At 37.5% G+C, this 21,870-nt stretch overlaps 1 protein-coding gene across 1 annotated transcript; it reads left to right on the top strand.

The window, feature by feature from the left end:
• Positions 1 to 720: 720 nt before the first annotated feature.
• On the top strand, positions 721 to 21,689 carry LOC137168326 (cytochrome P450 2K1-like). The gene is made up of 18 exons (XM_067570867.1): positions 721 to 1,095; positions 7,087 to 7,331; positions 7,458 to 7,620; positions 7,819 to 7,968; positions 8,325 to 8,485; positions 8,766 to 8,945; positions 9,044 to 9,185; positions 9,379 to 9,563; positions 9,697 to 9,838; positions 9,942 to 10,126; positions 13,879 to 14,040; positions 14,630 to 14,725; positions 16,837 to 17,025; positions 17,319 to 17,498; positions 17,600 to 17,741; positions 17,939 to 18,123; positions 18,264 to 18,405; positions 18,501 to 21,689. The coding sequence occupies exons 1-18, from the start codon at positions 1,077 to 1,079 to the stop codon at positions 18,686 to 18,688; spliced, it is 2,856 nt and encodes a 951-aa protein (XP_067426968.1). The 5' UTR covers positions 721 to 1,076; the 3' UTR covers positions 18,689 to 21,689.
• The last annotated feature ends 181 nt before the right edge of the window (positions 21,690 to 21,870 follow it).

The raw sequence follows: 21,870 nt of genomic DNA, 5'->3' as shown, positions 1-21,870 counted from the left end.
CAGCTTGTTGGAATTTGGGTGTATATGCACTTTTTTATTATAGTATTGCAGTAGGCTTTATTCCTGCTTTTCTGCCACTGTCAATCAATTTTACTGTAATTAGTTTGATTTGTTATATAGGCTACTATATATTTATCATTTATATTGCAGCAAATGGCAGAAATCATGTAATTTACTGTAAATAAACTAAAACTGCATGTTCAGATTCACAAACATCCAAAATTACAATAAAAGTAAGCAACATTTATGTTCCCGAAACCAGACATTTTACTGTTGTCCCTGCTGTTTTCTCTCTGTAAAAATCTTGACATACTATTGTTTTCAGGGTTTTTTGGTGGATACATAAAGAAAAAGTATATTTAACATGGAAGTATAGCAATAAAGAGGGACTTTGGCACTAAAAACGTTGAAAGATATCTACTTTATTTCACAATTTGGATGGCTGAAGCCTCATATTAGCTTCAGATAAACTTTTAAATATATTTTTGCACAGAGGGAGGCTTTAAATGGCCAGTATGAACAGGGGGAATGATTATGGTAAGACAAACCTTCAATGTTCAGGGCATAGTTGAGATAGGTCACATAGGGCGCCAGCAACTAGAGGCCCACCAAAGAGGAGGAAGAAATATTTTGTGATTAATTTCAGATGCCTTATTTACAGTTAAAAGTCTCACTAACATCCAATGCACCTCCTACATAAAAACACCTGATAGTGAGAGGAGACTACCAGCTCACTGTAGACTGAGACTTCATTGGAGGTTGACAGTCACATGGTCCTAACTTTAACCTGCAAGCTGCTGCTTATTTTGTGGTTTATTTGCTCTCACCACTGTGTAAGAATAATGTAACCCGGGTCATATAGAGTTAACAACACAGAAGTGCCTCAGCCAATCAGAGGGCAAGTCTGCAGCACCGTAGACAAGCTACACTGCCGAAAGGTAAAAATATAACACAGCTAAAGCAGTAAAAACACCATATAATGTTGTCAAAACATAACGTTAACTTCATGTACTTTGTTGTAAGCTCGTAGAGGTGTGTGTGTGAGAGGCTGCTCACTGAAACCTGCCGAGTGACACATGGGGAACTCCCGAATTAGTGAGTCGTAGTAAAAGTCATCAATTAAATGCTGCGCCACACGATGCTAGGCTAAGCTGGCTCGCTCAAGTCAATGAACCGAGAACTGTTGTAGAGCTCAAATAAACTAAAACTGTTTGACAACTCAAGTGGAAAAAATATGAAGATGTGACATGACGAGGCTGAAGTTGGCTTCCGATTCATAGCTCCTGATTGGAATTTCCAGTCCACCTTAAAAGTGGTATGACGCCTGTTGTTCAGTCATTTTCGAGCTAATTCATGAACTGAAAAATTGAACAAATACGGGGAAGAAGAAATGAAAATGATCAGTAGGGTGCAATAGTCCTAAATTTTGAGCATTTCAACTGTAGCATATTTTTTATACCCTTACTCATGGTAAACTGCATTTCAGTCTTACTGCTATCTCTACCTATTTGCTGTGGTCTTATCAGCTCAGTATTAAAAAGTCTTAACAAACTAATACTCCAGTATGACAGGAGATGTCAAAGGGTATCATTATCCTGAGTTTTATTCATTTTTACTTTAATATTTTGTCTTAATGATCTCAAACCCTTTACTCTATTTGTGAAAATGCAAAAAGGGGCAATTTCACTGATTTTCTCCCATCCAGACCACATTAGACCAGGTCCAGATCAAAAACCACTATACTTAGACCTGACAAAGCTGGACTAGATTAACATGGAGACTCCTGAGAATCATTTAAACACAGTTTCAGATTTGTGAAACCTTTACTCTATTTGTGAAAATGCAGAAAAGGGCGGTTTCAATCCTTTTTTGCATCCAGACCACATTAGACCAGATCCAGATCAAAAAACACTATACTTAGACTTGTCAAACCTAGACTCGATTATCATGGAGACTCCAGAGAATCAATAAAACACAGTTTCTGATTTGTGAAACCTTTACTCTATTTGTGAAAATGGTAATGTTAATGATTTATATATATATATATATATATATATATATATGAATACATTTTTATAAAGAGCTGTCTTTCAATACTTTGTTAGTTATCAACATTTGATTGACTGTCCACTAACATTTTCCATCATTTCAGACCCTGCTATTCTCCTGCCCACTACTTTTTCCATTCACCTGACCTTGCACCTGCCTGCAGACATGATCCTCATTACCCCATTATCCAAAGAGTTTATACTGTAGACCTGCACAGTACCCTAGTCATTTGCCACAGTGTGCATTATGTCTTCTAGTCATAGCGTTGCAGGCTTTTTGTTTTGCCTGAGTCTACGCTAGTTTTTTTTTTTGCTTTTTCCTGCCCACCTTAACTGCCTTAACTTTTTATTGTTATGTGAAGCACTTTGTGACATTTGTTTTTAAAAGTTCTAAATAAACAAATAAATACATCCTCTCCAACTTCGCCTGGTGATGTCACTTCCTCAGTGCTGTGAAACATTCCGCAATACACACTCATTATAAAATCACAGGCGGAGCAAGAAAAGACTTTAAAACTCACACTCTAATATCTCAAAAACAATAAAAGATAGAAAAAAAACATGTAAATTCAAGATTTGTAGTTCAAAGTCTTGTGAGTCATTTAAAGTTCAAATGAAGTTTTGTATCTAAAACTATGTGGAAGCAGTAAATGTTCAAAAAGGTGTGGGTTCGCTCACGCTCTCCATTCAAATATATGAGTATTTTTCTGTGTCCAGCTGCAGTTTTATTGTCTCTACACACCTGACAGTACACATGTCAATCAAACTTTGACCAGGTCATGTGGGTTAAAAGTCTTTCTTTTTCTAAAAATGGACTTGATGAAAATTAGGAAAATAATTTGTTTTACACACAAACTCATCAAGAGTTTTCAATTTACTAATTGAAATTCAAGTGAATGGGCCCAAAACTTGCATGATTTTGATGACACAGGTATGAGCAAGACAGACATGTCTCACCCTGCAGAAAATTCTCATCCTGTCAATCAAACTTTCAAAATAAAAGCACACCACACTTGTAAGAAATATCCCTCATTTTTAAATAGCAAAATGATCTGATCCCAACGGGCCAGAGTGCGAGGTCCCTCACAATTTTGTGATATATCCTTTCTGCTCCCTATAGAAAAAACAGTGACAATACAGATTTAGTGGATCAGATTTGTTTACAACGTAAACAGGTACAACCAACCTGACCTGAAAACAAGTTTTTCTCAAACTAAATTTCCACAATTTATTCCAATACCTGAAATGGCACATTGTTCCAGAGGATACATTTTTCTTTTCTACTTTTAAGTTGCGGTATGAAAATAAGAAAAAAAAAAAGTTATGACAAGTTGGTGTAAATATTGATACCAAGATGTAGCCTGTTGTTATTGTCTAGGGGGATGCTTTAATTACAAAATAAATATACTAAAATAGTAAAGATTAAAAAAAAAAAAAGAACCCAGTAAATTAAAACTGCAAGTACCGATGAACGGGCCCTCGCACCTCCACGCACGTCAGGCTGCGGCGCAATCGAAGGGCTTCTGTCACGGCCATTTAGATGTCTTCCAACTCGGGCTGTTTTCAGACAGTGCCAGAAGGAGATAAACATCACTTCCTTTGTCCACTATTTTGCCTGCTGCTGAGGCTGTTTCGTTGAAATATTGGAGGGGGCGTTGATGAGCCATTCTGCCACACCCATGCCTGCCACCCATACAGTTTTACAGACTTTAAGACCTGTTATATGTGTGCAAAGTTTTGTGAGTTTTCAAGCATGTCTAGCCCCTTAAAAACAGCTTTGTACTTTATGGCGAACACTGAGTTGCCATGGCAACGGTTTTTGATGAAAACTCAAAAGCTTCAGGAGTTATTATTATCAAGGTCTTACACCTTGGCTGACCAAATTTTATGTGTTTCTGGCTAACCTGCTAGGAGTAGTTAGCAAAAGAGTGGCGCTTAAGACGTGCTGTTGCCAGTAGGTGGTGATATGAATAAGACTCAATATGAGCCTGTACTTGCCTTCAGACTGGGACCCTTATCAAGCATGAGAAATTTGGAAAAGATCTGATCATGCAAGTCAAGTTGTAACACTTTGTTCAGAGCGAAACATCAAAGTTTGACGCATGACCACGGCAAGGGCGTTCAGCGAAAACTGAAAAAAAAAAAAGAAAAGGTTTTCATATCTTTTTATCACAAAAGTCTTTAGATGACACTGACAAAATTTGAAGTTGGTGGGGTGAAATCTCTAGGAGTTTGTTAAAATACAAAGCATGCAAATCGCCAAAAATGGCCGCTCAATTCAAAATGGCCGACTTCCTGTTGGGTTTGTGGTTTTGCTCCAAGAGACTTTTCGTGCATCTGGGAATGATACATGTGTGTACCAATTTCTGTGCATGTCTGTGAAACATACCACAGGGGATACAGTTTAGGGGGCGCTGTTGAGCCATTTTGCCACACCCATGTTCAGGACCTATAAAATATCAAATTTTTCACCACCACTGATGTATGTGCAAAGTTTAACAACTTTTCGTGCATGTTTAGGCACTAAAACTCAGGATTATGATAGCCTTTGACATCTCCTGTCATACTGGAGTATTAGTTTGTTAAGACGTTTTCATACTGAGCTGATAAGACCACAGCAAATAGGTAGAGATAGCAATAAGACTGAAAAGCAGTTTACCATGAGTAAGGGCAAAAAGAAAAATATACTACAGTTAAAATGATCAAAATTTAGGACAATTTCAGTCTACTAATCATTCTCATTTAATTTCCCCACTATTCAATTTTTCACTTCATGAATTAGCTCAAAAATGACTGAACAACGCCATGTACAGGCGTTATGCCACTTTTAAGGTGGACTGGAAAATTTCAATCGGAGGCTGTGAATCGGATGCCAACTTCAGCGTCCTTGTGACATGTAGAGAATCTAATTGCTCAATGTTTTCTGTGGCTCATAAAGCGACTGAACTGTTTAATACTGAAGCAACATACTAAGTTATGTTTTGTCGGGTATTCTATTTCATTGGTATAGTGAATCTGATTTAAAGAACAGAAGACACAAGAATATGGTGTGTAAAGTTCACACTGTAATTCATGTAATATTGTTTTTATTTAAAAAATACCAGGTTAAGATAAAAAATAGTAATTTAGTTCATTTTACTCAGAAATTCATTTACTGTAAAGGTTACTTAAAAGGTTACTTAAAATGTGCTATTTACTGAACTTAAAGTTATTTAATTTATTTTGTTTATTCTCAAAAATAATACACGGTACCAGTTTACAGCTTCTTGTCTCGTGTGGTCATTTAATGTTGCAAATAGCCATTTCTACCTCCTGTCCGAATCTGGTATGCTCTGGTCCAAAATTATTAAAATCGTCACTAAATAGTAGTGTTAGGAGCCGAGTGCTACAATAATAAGTACGGTTCCTTTTAAATATTATAATATGATCCACAGCAGGATAATTCATAACCAGGATGTGGATGTGATTTAGGGTCTCTAGGCAAACTCAGTCATGGGGCCTCCTTCGTGCCTTATTTTCACCCTTTGTCTAATTGAGAATGTTGGTATTGGTGGGGACTATTAATACCACACTTAACATAGTCTATCAAAAGTAAAAGTCATGTATTCAAACATTTGCTTAGATAAAAGTGCAGAAGTATTTTTAGCGCAATGTACTAACATTTACTTAATGTCTATTTAAGGTGGAGCTCATGTTAACTGCTTCATATCCTGCTGGATAGTTTTCTAATATAATCTATAATAATGCATCAAATTTTATTGTTGATAATATATTTTGTGTGTAAACTCTTAATCTGTAATGTAACCAGCAACAAGCTGTCAGATAAATGTAGAAGAATGATGAGGACAGTGTTTCCCTTTGAAACAGAAGGAACTAAATCCCTCCAAGTACAGTTAGAGTAGAAGTATACTGTTGCATAAAATGGAAACATTAAAGTACATGTACCTCATAATTGTAAGAATAAAACTTTAGTCAGTGTACTTTGTTAACTTTTTTTAAAAGAAAAAGTGAGAGCATCAATAATAATAATAATAATGATAATAATAACAATACAACAATATAATGTAATAATGATAATAGTCTTGTTTGATAGTATACTGTGGCGGCAGTAGCGGCAGAGGCAGCCACAATAACAGTGAAATGGGTAAAATAATTAGCTATTTATATTAATTTATATCAATTTATATCTATTTGAGTGTATATCAATTAAATTAATTTAATATGGCTATGGGGGGTGGAGCCAAACACACAGAGCCCAAGGAGGGGAGGCCACCATCACCCTCCCACACAACAGCTTTGTTAACTTTTAACCATATGGTGTTGAGGAGGTTGATGATTTCCATAACTGCAATCACTGACCAGGTTTTTTCTCTGCTTCTCTGACATGAACTGATCAATGACCTATCACATGAAAAGTTACTAATTTTATTTACTCAAGTGATGTTGGCTACTTGTACTGTTTGTTGTAGTCTGTTTTTTGCTTTTTTTCCTGTTAATAGGCTACCGGATCATTTTACTTCTTCAAGCCTCAAAAGACTATATGAGAAGGTTGAGCTCCTCATAGCTCATAAACATACAACCTGCAATAAGGGGTCGGAAGGAGATATTAATTGCATTAACAAGCCCAAAAGGTTGGGAACCACTGGTCTAAACTCAGAGGGCCCTGAAAGCTCAGGAAAATCAGACATCTTAAAGAATGTGTGATAGTCTGCAGAAGAACCACCTATCAGGGATTTCTAATCTCCAAAGAAGGTCACATACACTTAGATGTACCTGGAGTCAGAGATGCTATTATGTAAAGAACCATGTTAAATCAGGGGTTCAGTCCTGCTTTCTTCATCTTAGAAACATTACAAAAGTTATGTTAATTGTTGTTTATTATAACTAAGATTTCAAGTTTTTTCTCCTTTGAGATATGTCTCACCTCTGTGCAAACAGAGCCAAAAAAGGCGGGGAGGTGATTAATAATCCTGTAGGTGTAGGGAAATTTATGATGATATTAATGTCAGCATAAACACCACTGTGCTTTAACTGTCAGGCTCAGTCAGAGGACTACCATCAACAGAAGAGAAAATGTCTCCTTTGGAGGATTTTGTTTTCTTCCTCTTCTCCAGTCCTACCACTCTGTTGGGGGCTGTTGCTGTCCTGCTCGTCCTCTGTCTCGTCTCCAGTAGTTTCACCTCCCAGGAAATAGGGAGGAAACCTCCAGGACCGAGGCCTCTGCCCCTGCTTGGCAACCTGTTACAGCTGGATCTCAAGAGACCTGACAAAACCCTGTTTGAGGTAAATGTAGCACTCCTAATGTGTAACAGTTTGAAATCTAGCTAAATATCTTTTCTTTTACACATTTTTGCAAAAATAAATGTTTGTACATTATCTATCTATGTCATTGCTTTTTTTTTCTTCCAGCTTTCAAAACAATATGGATCTGTATTTACGGTTTACTTTGGAACCAAGAAAGTGGTGGTGTTGGCTGGATACAAGACAGTCAAAGAGGCTCTGGTCAGCTATGCAGAAGAGTTTGGAGACCGAGACATCTCCCCCATTTTTTATGACATTTTACAGGGTCATGGTATGACCCTCCTTTATGAAACCTTTAATATATGTTTGCATTTTAGCACAAAAAGAAATACTAGACATGAACATTTAAAGCACAAGTAAAATCACAAATCACATTGTATTTGTTAATTTTTAAAAAATCTTTTCTGATGAGTGTTAGACATATAAGACTAGTACAGATTACTTCTAACTTGCGTGTCATGTTTAATAGGAATTCTGTTTGCAAATGGAGAATCCTGGAAAGAGATGAGACGTTTTGCTCTCTCCACCCTGAGAGACTTTGGGATGGGCAAAAGAGTTGCTGAGGATAAAATCTTAGAGGAATGCTGCCATCTGATTCAATTGTTTGACGAGTATAAAGGTACAGAATTAATATGTGTACGTGATAATAACATGACACGGTGTCCTGATATATAAAAATAAAACAATACGGGTTGGAGATGAAGAGCTCCTCATCATGAGGAAGAGTGGTATTTTGTCTACTGGATCTTTCATTTTCCATAACAGCACACCTCTGAGTGCATTTTTTGTGCTCATGTCATGGTCACTTACACAGAAAGAAATGCTTATTTTTTTTGAATAGTAGAAGACTGCAGTTTAAAACATCATCATGGTGTGTTACCATATGTACTGACTATGTTTGAGTTGTCATATCAATCAGTCAGAAACCAAATCTTATGTTTTATAATGTCTTTGTTTCTTGCTTTCTTTTTACAGGGAAACCATTTGATACAACATGTCCAGTGAATTATGCAACATCCAATATTATCTCCTCTATCGTGTATGGAAGCAGATTTGAATACAGTGACCCTCGATTCAAAACCTTGGTGAGACGAGCCAACGAGAACATACGCATTACTGGATCTGCACCAATCCAGGTAAACTTAATGTTTGGTTTTTGACTCAATAGCATCCAAATGCTGAATATACACGAGTCTGTAATGAGATCATTCCATGTAATACATCATGAAATATGTGCTTTTACACTCAAGTGGCACATAGAACTAATCTTTTGTGTTAAAGTATCCAGAATGTATATTTCCATTTTATATGTTGCATGAAATTTTGCATGCATGAAATGTATGTATTTGGATTTTTGTTTGGTTTATACTTAAATCTTCTTAAATCATCTGTACTGTTTTTACTATTATGTCACAGCTTTACAACATGTTTCCCTGGCTGTTCAGTTGGATAAAAAACCGGCAGCTGATATTAAAAAATGTTGAGATGACTGTCAGAGATGTCAGAGATTTAATCAAGCACCTGAAAGAGACACTGAACCCTCACATATGCAGGGGACTGGTGGATTGTTTTCTGATTCGGAAGAAGAAAGAGGAGGTATGACAACAACTTTGGTGTTTTTCAGACAAGAAAAGGTACAGCAATCCTTTATAGGTCTATTTTAATAATATACAGTATGACGTTCTTTCTCTTAGGACTCACACATTATAGACACTCACTACAATGAGAAGAACTTAATATTTACAGTGACCAACCTGTTTGTTGCTGGTACTGACACCACAGCAACTACACTGAGATGGGGTTTGCTGCTAATGGCCAAATATCCACAAATACAAGGTAAGGACAGAGACCAAGCGTGTGAATCTTTCCTCATAGGTGTGCATTTATGTTTTCACAAGTTAATGGCCTGAAATACTTGACAAACAGAAGGACAAAGGAATATGTATGCTCATATACTCATAGAATACATGTAGGTTTTGGAGTGAATAGAAAAATGCAGGCAAAGAACATTCTTAGTTTGTGTCTCCAGACAAGGTCCAGGACGAGTTGAGCAGGGTGGTTGGAAGCCGCCAGATCCGAGTAGATGACCGAAAAAACCTGCCGTACACTGACGCCGTCATTCATGAGACACAGAGACTCGCCAGCATTCTCCCCATGTCACTTCCTCACAAAACTAGCCGAGACGTCATCTTCCAGGGTTACTTTGTCAAAAGGGTCAGTTGCTCTTAGCTATTTCACTACTTACCAACATCAGTTTGTGGATATATTCATCCACCTCTGAAAACACTTAAAACAGTCCTTTGGTTCTGAAACGATATATGATAGACCTGTTCTCTTTTGCATACAGGGGACTATTGTGTTTCCTCTGCTTACTTCTGTCCTGTATGATGAGAGTGAATGGGAGAGCCCACACACTTTCAACCCTTCCCACTTCCTGGATAAGGAGGGTAAATTTATCAGGAGAGATGCCTTCATGCCCTTTTCTGCAGGTAAAACAACTTTGCAGAGTTTTTATTCTCAAAGAATTGTAGAGTCTTTATACTCATACAGGAATGATCAAGTTGAACTTTTTGCCACTTTTCATTCTTACAGGTCGCAGAGTTTGTCTTGGAGAGAGTCTGGCCAAGATGAAGCTCTTCCTCTTCTTCACCACCCTCCTCCAGCGCTTTCGTTTCACTCCTCCACCTGCAGTGACAGAGGATGACCTGGATCTGACTCCTGCTGTGGGCTTCGTCCTCAGTCCTTCACCTCATGAGCTGTGTGCTGTCAGTCGACAATGAGGCGGTTTCATCACTGCCTGTGGCAATGGCTTGATTATTGTTTTACTCACCTTCACACAGGCAGTAACTTCATTACTTGCATGTTCACTATCTTGATTTACATGCTGAGTAGCCCCATCCTCAAGACCAGGATCAGTAAACAATGGCCACATACCATCAAGAGACAGATCATGAGACAGTTTATATCAGTCATTTAAGACAGTCACTTACCTGTGACGGTATCAAAGAACATCCAGCCTAAATGTCTGTATTTGTTCATTTTGATTTGCATACAGTAGTCTAAACAGCTTGTTGGAATTTGTGTGTATATGCACTTTTTTATTATAGTATTGCAGTAGGCTTTATTCCTGCTTTTCTGCCACTGTCAATCAATTTTACTACGTTACTGGTTTGATTTGTTATATAATATATATTTACCATTTATATTGCAGTAAATGGCAGAAATCACATAATTTACTGTCAATAAACTAACACCTGCCTGTTCAGATTCATAAACATCCAAGATTACAATAAAAGGAAGCAACATATATATTACAATACCAGACATTTTACTGTTGTCTCTGTTGTTTCCTTTCTCTAAAAATCATGACATATTATTGTTTTCAGGCTTGTTTGGTGGATACATTAATAAAAGTATATTTAAAGTGGAGGAATGATTATTGCAAAAAAACCTTCAATGTTCAGGGCTGCTTCTTAGCATAGATGAGATAGGTGGTCACCTAAGGCACCAGCTGCTGGATGGCTATCAAAGAGGAGGACGAAATATTTTGTGAAAAATTTTAGATGCCTCATTTACTTTTAAAAGTCTCACTCACATCCAATTCCCCCTTTTGACATAAAAACACCTGATAGTGAGAGGAGACTACCAGCACACTCTGTAGGCTGAGACTTCATTAGCTACATACCATCAAGAGACAAATCATGAGACAGTTTATTATTTATTTATATCAGTCATTTAAGACAGCTGCTATGGTATTGGGCAATGTCCAGCCTAAATGTCTGTTTGTTATTGTACACAATAGTCCAAACAGCTTGTTGAATTTGGGTGTATATGCACTTTTGTAGTATAGAATTGCAGTTGGCCATGTTCCTGCTTTACTGCCACTGTTGATCATTTTCACTGTTTGTCACTGGTTTGGTTTGTAATGTATTTTTAACCTTTATATTGCGGCAAGTGGCAGAAATCATGTAGTTTACTGTAAATAAACCAGCACCTGCCTGTTCAGATTCACGAACATCTCAAAATACAATAAAAGTAGGCTATATTTATATTCCAATACCAGACATTTTACCATTTTCCCTTTTTTTTCTTTCTCTAAAAATTCTGACATGGGCTTACTATTGTTTTTTTTTGGTGGATACATGAACAAAAATATATTTAAACTAGTTTATACTATGTTTTATCAGATGATTTATCAGGAATTTTTGTCATCAGTTGACAGTTTTAGGCAGTGGCCAGGAGGCGTCAGTGCCGCTGTTACAACAAGCCTGGACCTGCCCCCTAAAATGCATTGTGTTTATTAAAAAAGTTATTCATTGTCATGGCCATGTCTTCTCCATTTTTCACTGAGTTACTGCAAGTGTGTGAGACAGCCCCACTCTGGATTGTAACAGTCAGGCAGGGTGCGTCTCTTTGACGCTTGTGTGGTCAAACACAACGACTACCCAAAGGAAGAAAGGTAAATTGGTATTTGATTAATAAGTGATTAAGTATCAAACAGTCACTATGATGTGAAACTGCAAATGGTCAAGACCAGTGGTGGACTCAGGCTGACTCAGGGGGAGGGGTGAAAAAATATATAGGGCACCTGATACATTCAATGGGCCCTCACTTCACAATGTTTTTCTCTCATATGGTGCACCTCATAGGGCACCTTTTTTCATTGAAAGGACACCCAATTCTGCCCTTCAGTATGTTAGACTTAGGGGAACCCTAAATTGCACTTTTTCCATTTGTTTTTTTTTGTTCACTAGAAGGGCACCCATACAGAACCTCTAGGTCACCCCATTACAACGGCATCATATGGGACTGCATTACATACTCTTTATTTAAAGGGCACATCATGTTTTCTCATTTTTGGGGGTTCTTCACAGGGCACTATCATATTTTCTTCCACCCATGAGGGTACTTCATTCCAGATTGTCACATGTAGAGGCACTCTATAGGGCGTTTCATCCCAATTTACCCATAACCAGACAGTCATTACAGAACTTTGTTATGTTTTCTCCTTCATGTGGGCACCTTAGAGGGCATTTTATCATACTGTGGGGGAACAATGAGGGGCACTTTATTATACTGTGGGGCACCTTAGGGGGCATTTTATCATACTGTGGGGGCACCTAAGAGTGCACTTTTCGGTTGCCCTCCCTGCTCCTCCACTAAGTCCACCAGTGGACAAGATGCTGGAAAAGAAAGCCAGTCATAGCCTACTCTGTCCTTGCAACAGTAGAAAGTTAACAATTTTAACATTTACACATCTTGGGAGAGTTACCTCAGGGCTGTTTTTCACATAGGAAGTTGGCGCCAGCAGCTGGAAGGCTGCCAAAGAGGAGGAAGAAATATTTTGCAATTAATTTCAGATGCCTAATAAAAACACAGTAATTGCTGACACTGCACTAAACACTTGATAGTGAGAGGAGACTACAGGCACACTTTGTAGACTTAGACTTCATTGGAGGTTGACAGTCACCCGGTCCTACCTTTAACCTGCAGGCTGCTGCTTATTTTGTGGTTAATTTGCTTTCACCACTGTGTAAGTATAACGTTCAGGTAAGCCCTGTTCCCTTTAAACATTACAATATGATCCACAGCAGGATAATTCATAACCAAAGGTTGATGATTTCCATAACTGCAATCATTGACCAGGTTTTTTCTCTGCTTCTCTGACATGAAGTGATCAATGACCTATCACATGAAAAGTTACTCATATTATTTACTCAAGTGATGTTGGCTACTTGTAATACTTAATAGGCTACCAGATCATTTTACTTCTTCAGGCCTCAAAAGACTATATGAGAAGGTTGAGCTCCTCATGGCTCATAAACATACAACTTGCAATAAGGGGTCGGAGGGAGATATTAATTGCATTAACAAGCCCAAAAGGTTGGGAACCACTGGTCTAAACTCAGAGGGCCCTGAAAGCTCAGGAAAATCAGACATCTTAAAGAATGTGTGATAATCTGCATGAGAAGCGTCTATCAGGGATTTCTAATCTACAATACGGGTCACATTACACTTAGACGTACCTGGAGTCAGAGATGCTATTATGTAAAGAACCATGTTAAATCAGGGGTTCAATCCTGCTTTCTTCATCTTAGAAACATAACAAGAATTAGACCATTGTTATTTATTATAATTCAGCTTTCGAGTTTTCTCTGCTTTGAGATATGTCTCACGTCTCTGTGCAAACAGAGCCAAAAAAGGCGGGGAGGTGATTAATAATCCTGTAGGTGTAGGGAAATTCTATGATGATATTAATGTCAGCATAAACACCACTGTGTTTTAACTGTCAGGCTCAGTCAGAGGACCACCATCAACAGAAGAGAAAATGTCTCCTTTGGAGGATTTTGTGTTCTTCCTCTTCTCCAGTCCTACCACTCTGTTGGGGGCTGTAGCACTCCTAATGTGAACAGAAGCCATTTTGTAACAGTTTACAATCTAGTTGAATATCTTTTCTTTTTCACATTTTTTGCAAAAAATAAATGTTCTTACATTATCTCTGATATATGTCAATGCATTTTTTTTCCAGGCTTCAAAGAAGTATGGGTCTGTATTTACAGTTTACTTTGGAACCAAGAAAGTTGTGGTGTTGGCTGGATACAAGACAATCAAAGAGGCTCTGGTCAGCTACGCAGAAGAGTTTGGAGACCGAGACATCGCACCCGTTTTTATGATGCCAATCGAGGTCATGGTATGACCCTCCTTTATTAAACCTTTAATATATGTTTGCATATTATAGGGCCCTCAAACTTCAGGTAAATCATAGAACATCTAAAATAATGTGTAATTGTCTGCAGCAGAACCATTTATCAGGGATTTCTAACCTACAGTACAGGTCACCTACTCTTTAAACTAAATGTAGATGAAATCAGTGATGCTATGACTTTTAAAAAAAGCTGTTATTCTCTGAGTTGTTCATTGTGGAAGTTAGGTCAACTTGCCAAGACAGGATTAATCCTTTGCCAAACAAGTCCTTGTAATTAAATTGTCAAGTTTTCTCTCCTTTTGAGACTTATCTCATACCTGTGTGTAAACAGAGACGAAAAGGGCGGGCAGATAATTAGTAACCCTATAACTGCAGGCATATTCATTGGTGAGATTAATCCATAAACACCACTGTCTCAGGCTCAGTCAGAGGACTACCATCAAGAGAGGAGAAAATGTCTCCTTTGAAAGATTCAGTTTTCTTCCTCTTTTCCAGTCCTACCACTCTGGGCTGTTGCTGGGCTGTTGCTGTCGTGTTCGTCCTCTGTCTTGTCTCCAGTAGTTTCACCTCCCAGGAAATAGGGAGGGAGCCTCAAGGACCGAGGCCTCTGCCCCTGCTTGGCAACCTGTTACAGCTGGATCTCAAGAGACCCTACAAAACCCTGTGTGAGGTAAGTGTAGCACTCCTAATGTGAACATAACCCATTTTGTAATCCATTTGAATGTCCTTTTATTTATACATTTTTGCAATAATAAATGTTCTTACATTATCTCTGATATATGTTATTGCATTTTGTTTCTTCCAGCTTTCAAAACAATATGGATTTGTATTTATGGTTTACTTTGGAACCTAGAAAGTGGTGGTGTTGGCTGGATACAAGACAGTCAAAGAGGCTCTGGTCAGCTATGCAGAAGAGTGGCGGCTGGTGACTCAAAAAATTGGGGAGGACAGGAGGAAAACCAACACGGAATCTTACAACAAACCGCATCAAACTATATCATTGTCCCACCTGATGAAATCGGAGGGGTGGGGGGCAATTTTATATGCCAATAAAACAATTTGCTTGAGTGGTGAAAAGGCTGCGTCTTTAAAGACATTTATCATATACATAGTGTCTCTAAACAAAGAAGAGCTCATTTTAGCCACCAGTGGATCAAATGTGTCATTTTACCAACAAAGTGAAATTCAAATTTATTGTATTGTTCTATTGTGACAACAAATTTATGTTCTCATCAAAAACAGACAACATATCACATGATTTACACGTGTTTCCTATGTATTTTCTTAGTATACAGAAATATAAAGTAGCACAAAGCTTATAATCTGATACAGGAACAGATCAGTGCTGGATACAAGAAAGATTGAACACTAAAAACATTCACAGATCTAAAAGTGTAGGTTCACATCAGAAAGTATTAATGCATGTATCAAATACATGACTTACACACTCTTATCTATATGTACGATATACAAAAAAAAGTCTACAAAGCTGACATGTTAACACTAGGGCTGTTAACATGAACACAAAACTCACGGTATGGATCGTATCACGGATTTGAGTCACGGATCAGATCATTATTAGGATCAGTGAAAAAAAGGGGGGGGGGGGACAAATAAAACTTTGTTTTCCATTTATTCTGTAACACACTTACAGCCACAAACAGCAAGGAACTTTTGCCCATGGTCTTAAATGAAAACAACATTTAAGATGTCCAATGTTTAAATAAAATAAGATAAAATATATAAAATATTCAATGCTCAGTTATTGCAATATGAGGCATGAAACCTTCCTCTTTTAAACAGTAAGTGAAACAGCCTGTGTCCACATCATCAAAACTTGATGATAACAAACATTCACCGCTAACGTCAGTTAGCAGCTAGATGCTAATAAGCTGCTCAGCTGCAGCACATTAAACAGCAGGTAAACATAAATCAAATGTCACATTGGACCCATTAAATGCTGGTTTGATCGTTGCTCTTCAAAATCCCTGTTAACGTTAGCGACATGCTGTCTGTCCATGACTTGTACTTACAGCAGTTTGTTTACTTTGTCTTAAATGAGACATTAAATTTTGCAATTAATCTGCAGTTCATATGTCTGCTGAACCGTGGTGGGGGGGCGATCCGTATGGATCACGGATCAACTACAATCCTACTCCACTAGTTAACACTTGTTATTCCAGTTACTTTAAGCTTATTACTCAATATATGACTCATCTTAAAAACGAACTAAAGAAACTGTCAGAAGCAAGCAGCCAGACCTCCTACACACTAATCATACAACATCAACAGGTGACTGAACTACCACTCAATTAAAAACGAATGAATGAGTGAGTCCAGACAGCTCACTGTAACTTCAACTAGCAAACTAACGTTACCCACAACACATTATATGATCTCTGCTGCATTCTTGTTAAGGAGATAAAAAACACAAAAAAGCCACACAGAGACATTTAACCATGAGAGATGAAATTAGCGACCAAAGAGACAGAGAGAGAGAAGCTGTATCTGACTCACGTTATCTGACGTCTTCTTCTTTCTTTCATGGAGATGAAGTATTCATGTCATAACGTCAATTTGTGACTGTTGGTCATCTTGTTTGTTAGTTAACAGAACTTTGTGGCTGCTGCTTAACCAGTCTGATATCATTAGCAACAATGACAAACGAGTTAACTCTCCTGGTTGTTTCTCCGGTTGCTTCTCTCTCCAGCCTCCCCGGCAGTGTCCTGCTGCTGCTGCGCTGCTCAGTCCAGATCATTTCTCCCATTAGCTTAACAACAGTCCTTAACAGTCCTTCCATGGATGTATAAAGAGTCATTTGATACAACATGTCCAGTGAATTATGCAACATCCAATATTATCTCCTCTATCGTGTATGGAAGCCGATTTGAATACAGTGACCCTCGATTCAAAAACTTGGTGAGACAAGCCAACGAGATCATACGCATTAATGGTTCTGCACCAGTCCGGGTAAACTTAATGTTTGATTTTTGACTCGATAGCATCCAAATGTTGTATATATATCTGTCTGTAATGAGATCATTCCATGTAATACATCATGAAATATGTGCGTTTACAGTCAAGTGGTACATAGAACAAATCTTACTGTTTGTTTTAAAGTATCCAGAATATATATTTCCATTTTATATGTTGCATGAAATTTTGCATGCATGCATGCACGAAATGTATCTGTTTGGATTTTTGATTGGTTTATACTTAAATCTTCTTAAATCATCTGTACTGTTTTTACAATTATGTCACAGCTTTACAACATGTTTCCCCGGCTGCTCAGTTGGATAAAAAACCGGAAGCTGATATTAAAAAATGTTGAGATGACTGTCAGAGATGTCAAAGATTTAATCAAGCACCTGAAAGAGACACTGAACCCTCACATATGCAGGGGGCTGGTGGATTGTTTTCTGATTCGGAAGAAGAAAGAGGAGGTATGACAACAACTTTGGTGTTTTTCAGCTAACAAAAGGAACAACAATGCTTCACAGGTCTGTTTTATAATAATACGTGGGATGGATGTTCTTTCTCTTAGGACTCACACATTATAGACACTCACTACCATGAGAAGAACTTAATAATTACAGTGATGGACCTGTTTGCTGCTGGTACTGACACCACAGCAACAACACTGAGATGGGGTTTGCTGCTTATGGCCAAATATCCGCAAATACAAGGTAAAGACAGAGACCAAGCGTGTGAATCTTTCTTCACAGGTGTGCATTTATGTTTTCACCAGTTAATGGTCTGAAATACTTGACAAAGAGCAGGACAAAGGAATATGTATGCTTCTCATATACTCATAGAATACATGTAGGTTTTTGAAGTGAACAGAAAAATGCAGGCAAAGAACATTCTTAGCTTGTGTCTCCAGACAAGGTCCAGGACGAGTTGAGCAGGGTGGTTGGAAACCGCCAGATTCGGGTAGATGACCGTAAAAACCTGCCGTACATTGACGCCGTCATTCATGAGACACAGAGACTTGCCAGCATTGTCCCCATGTCACTTCCTCACATAACCAGCCGGGACGTCACCTTCCAGGGTTACTTCATCAAAGAGGTCAGTTGTTCATACCTGTTTTATTACTTTCCAACATGAAATTGTCTTTGCTGGATATGCTCATCCACTTCCAAAAACTCATAAAACAGTCCTTTGGTTCTGAGACGATATATGATAGACCTGTTCTCTTTTGCATACAGGGGACCGCTGTGTTTCCGCTGCTTACTTCTGTCCTGTATGATGAGAGTGAATGGGAGAGCCCACACATGTTCAACCCTTCCCACTTCCTGGATAAGGAGGGTAAATTTATCAGGAGAGATGCCTTCATGGTCTTTTCTGCAGGTAAAACAACTTTGCAGAGTTTTTATTCTCAAAGAAGTGCAGAGACTTTATGCTCATACAGGAATGATCCAGCTTGACTCTTTGCTACTTTACAGGTCGCAGAGTTTGTCTTGGAGAGAGTCTGGCCAAGATGGAGCTCTTCCTCTTCTTCACCACCCTCCTCCAGTGCTTTCGTTTCACTCCTCCACCTGCAGTGACAGAGGATGACCTGGATCTGACTCCTGCTGTGGGCTTCATCCTCAGTCCTTCACCTCATGAGCTGTGTGCTGTCAGTCGACAATGAGGCGGTTTTATCACTGCCTGTGGCAATGGCTTGATTATCTCACCCTCACACAGGCAGTAACTTCATTACTTGCATGTTCACCACCTTGTTTTACATTTGTACACAATGGTCCAAACAGCTTTTTGGAATTTGGGTGTATATGCACTTTTTCAGTATATTATAATATATATAATATATTTACCTTTTATATTGCAGCAAGACCTGCCTGTTCAGATTCACGAACATCCGAATATACAATAAAAGTAGGTACATTTATATTCCAGTACCAGGCATTTTACCGTTGTCCCTGTCGTTTTCTCTCTCTTGGGCCTACTATTGTTTTCAGCTGATTTTTTTTTTTTTTGGTGGACACATAAAGAAAAAGTATATTTCAACAAATTCATACAATGTTTTATCAAGTATATTTAATCATGTTGATACTATGTTTTATCAGATGATTTATCTGTTACAAAAAGCCTGGACCTCCCCCATAAAAAGCATTTTGGCTCTTATAGAAAGTCATTCATTGTCATGGCCAGTTTCTTCAAGTGTGTGAAACAGCCCCACTCTGGTTTGTAACAGTCAGGCAGGGTATATCCAGCATTTGACGCTAAGTCGATAAGTGAGTAAGTATCAAACAGTCACTATCCTGTTTAAATGTTAAAGTTAACAACTTTGACATTTGCATGTCTTGAGAGTTACCTAAGGGCCGTTTTTAGCATAGGCAGGTCCGTATATGGCACCAGCAGCTGGAGGGCTGCCAAAGAGGAGGAAGAAATATTTTGCAACTAATTTCAGACGCCTAATTTACTATTAAAAGTGTCAGTCATGTCAAATGTACCTTACACATAAACAAGGTTATTGTTGACACTGCACTAAACACCTGATAGGATACTAAGAGGAGATTGCAGGCTCACTCTGTAGACTGAGACAGTCATTGGGGGTTAACCTGCTGGCTGTGTATTTGCGGTTCATTTGCTCTCACCGCTGTATAAGAATCACGTCTATGTATGTCCTGCTCCATGTAAACATTATAATATAATCAGTGGTGGACAAAGTACTTAGATGCTTACTTAAGAGACGCTTCTAAAAATACTCAATTACAAGTAAAAGTCCTGGATTGAAAATGTTAACTAAGTACAGAAGTATTATCAGTAAAATGTACTTAAAGTATCAGTCTCGTTATGCAGTGTTATATTATTATAGTATATTATATTGTATTTTTCTATCACTAATAAATACATGTTAGAACATTTTAATGTTGTAGTTTATTGATGTGGGGCCAAGTATAGATACTTTGGGTAGATTAATAGTAATAATACTACATCATATTATATTCTAAGTGTACCTTTCATAAAGCAATGTTCACACAAAGTGCATAACATTTTTTATAAGCATAACATAGTGATAATAAAATAGTGACAATTTAAACAACAGTAAGAACATTAACATATATTATTTTATGTGAAATATTAATCTAAAAAATAACTAAAGCTGTCAAATAAATGTAGTGGAGTAAAATACAATATTTCCCTCTGAAATGTAGTGTAGTGGAAGTATAAAATTGTATCAAATGGAAATACTCAAGTGAAGTACAAGTACCTCAAAGTTGTGATTAAGTACAGTACTTTCCACCACTGAATATGATCCACAGCAGGATAATTCATAGCCAGGATGTGGATAATACCATTATGTGCAGTATCGTCGTAACTGTGTATGCGCACCTGCGTCCTCATCTTGAGTAAGTGAGTCAGTGGATTTAACAAAAGATAGCCAGCCCACAATAATAAACAATGTTCTACACTTTGGAATTGAAGGAAGATGATTGATGTCTCGATCCAGGTCAATCCAGGCATTTTGATTAACAGTTATAAATAATAATAAATAGACAGAAAAAATGCCTCACTGAGGGGAGATGAGGGGAGAAAACAATCTTCCTAACTGGGGTCAAGAAAAAAATCTATTGCACATAATTAGACTTTGTTGTTTGCTTTTTTCCCTGTTAAATACTGGATAATTTCATTTCTTCAGGCCCCAGAAAACTATAGGTTGAATTCCTTGTAGCTCATAAAAACACAACCTACAATGGGGGGTTTGAAGCAGAAATGAATTCCTTTTTTTTGTTATTATCAATCATCACAAGAGAATTTGATATGTTTCTGAAATTGTTGCACACCTTTGCATCTTATCTTACTAATGAATGTTCTTGTTTCTTTATATCTCCCTATACAAAATGCCTGGTTATCCTTAAGAGCCTCTTAATGTTGTTGCCAGATGTAAATAGTGTGATGGGTTCATGGTACTAAAACCCACTTACTCAGTCACGCCAGAGCAGAATATTTACTCATTTAAAGACTGTGTTTGGCACATTAAGTAACGTATGCATAAAATATTATGTAAAAGAGTGCATGATACTGTGATTTTGGTGAACAATCCTTTTTAAAATCATCAAATCTAACCTTTGGAAGGGCCATCTTACTTGGTTTAATCAGTAACACATAAAAGCTTTGACCACAAAGTGTTTTACAATAAAAAAAGAAATATAAGATTACAGACAAATCGCCAAAGTTTTAAATTAGATTAAAAAGGCCAATGAAACAAAGCTAAAAGACAATATAAAAATGTGTTGATTTTATTTTTTGCATTTAGAAGTACTATCATACTTTTCTTGTGTGTTATCATGTTAACCTTGTGTCTTACATGTAAATACGTACAGACATATTGTGTGAAATGATCAAAGGAGTCATAAAATAAAACAAATAAAATATATATATTCTATTACAGATAATCAGACTTTTATTTATTTATTTACATTCTTTTCCTGTGAAATACTGCATTGTTTCACCTCTTCAGGCCTCAAAAAATATCTGAGAAGGATTAAGTCCTTGCCACTCATAAACATATACAACATGTGATAAGGGACTGGAAGCAGATCTTAAGAAGTTGGGAAACACTGGTCTGAACTTATAGGGCCCTCAAAGTTCAGGTAAACCATAGAACATCTAAAATAATGTGTAATTGTCTGCAGCAGAACCATTTATCAGGGATTTGTAACCTACAGTACAGGTCACCTACACCCTAACCTAAATGTGCCTGAAATCAGTGATGTTATGACTTTTTTTAAAAAAAAAAAAAGCTGTTATTCTCTGAGTTGTTCATTGTAGAAGTTAGGTCTACTTGCCAAGACAGGATTAATCTTTTGC

This window comes from Thunnus thynnus, chromosome 17 (assembly GCF_963924715.1).
Source record: "Thunnus thynnus chromosome 17, fThuThy2.1, whole genome shotgun sequence".
Lineage (NCBI taxonomy): Eukaryota > Metazoa > Chordata > Actinopteri > Scombriformes > Scombridae > Thunnus > Thunnus thynnus.
Note: the sequence above shows the minus strand (reverse complement) of the source record. Positions and strands in the feature narration are given on the sequence as shown.

Bases quoted from the DNA above. Each gene is read 5' to 3' on its own strand.
- LOC137168326 (XM_067570867.1), top strand. The intron at 7,969-8,324 runs GTACAGAATTAA...TTCTTTTTACAG, and splicing joins ATTGTTTGACGAGTATAAAG to GGAAACCATTTGATACAACA. The intron at 14,726-16,836 runs GTAAGTGTAGCA...GCTTAACAACAG, and splicing joins CCTACAAAACCCTGTGTGAG to TCCTTAACAGTCCTTCCATG.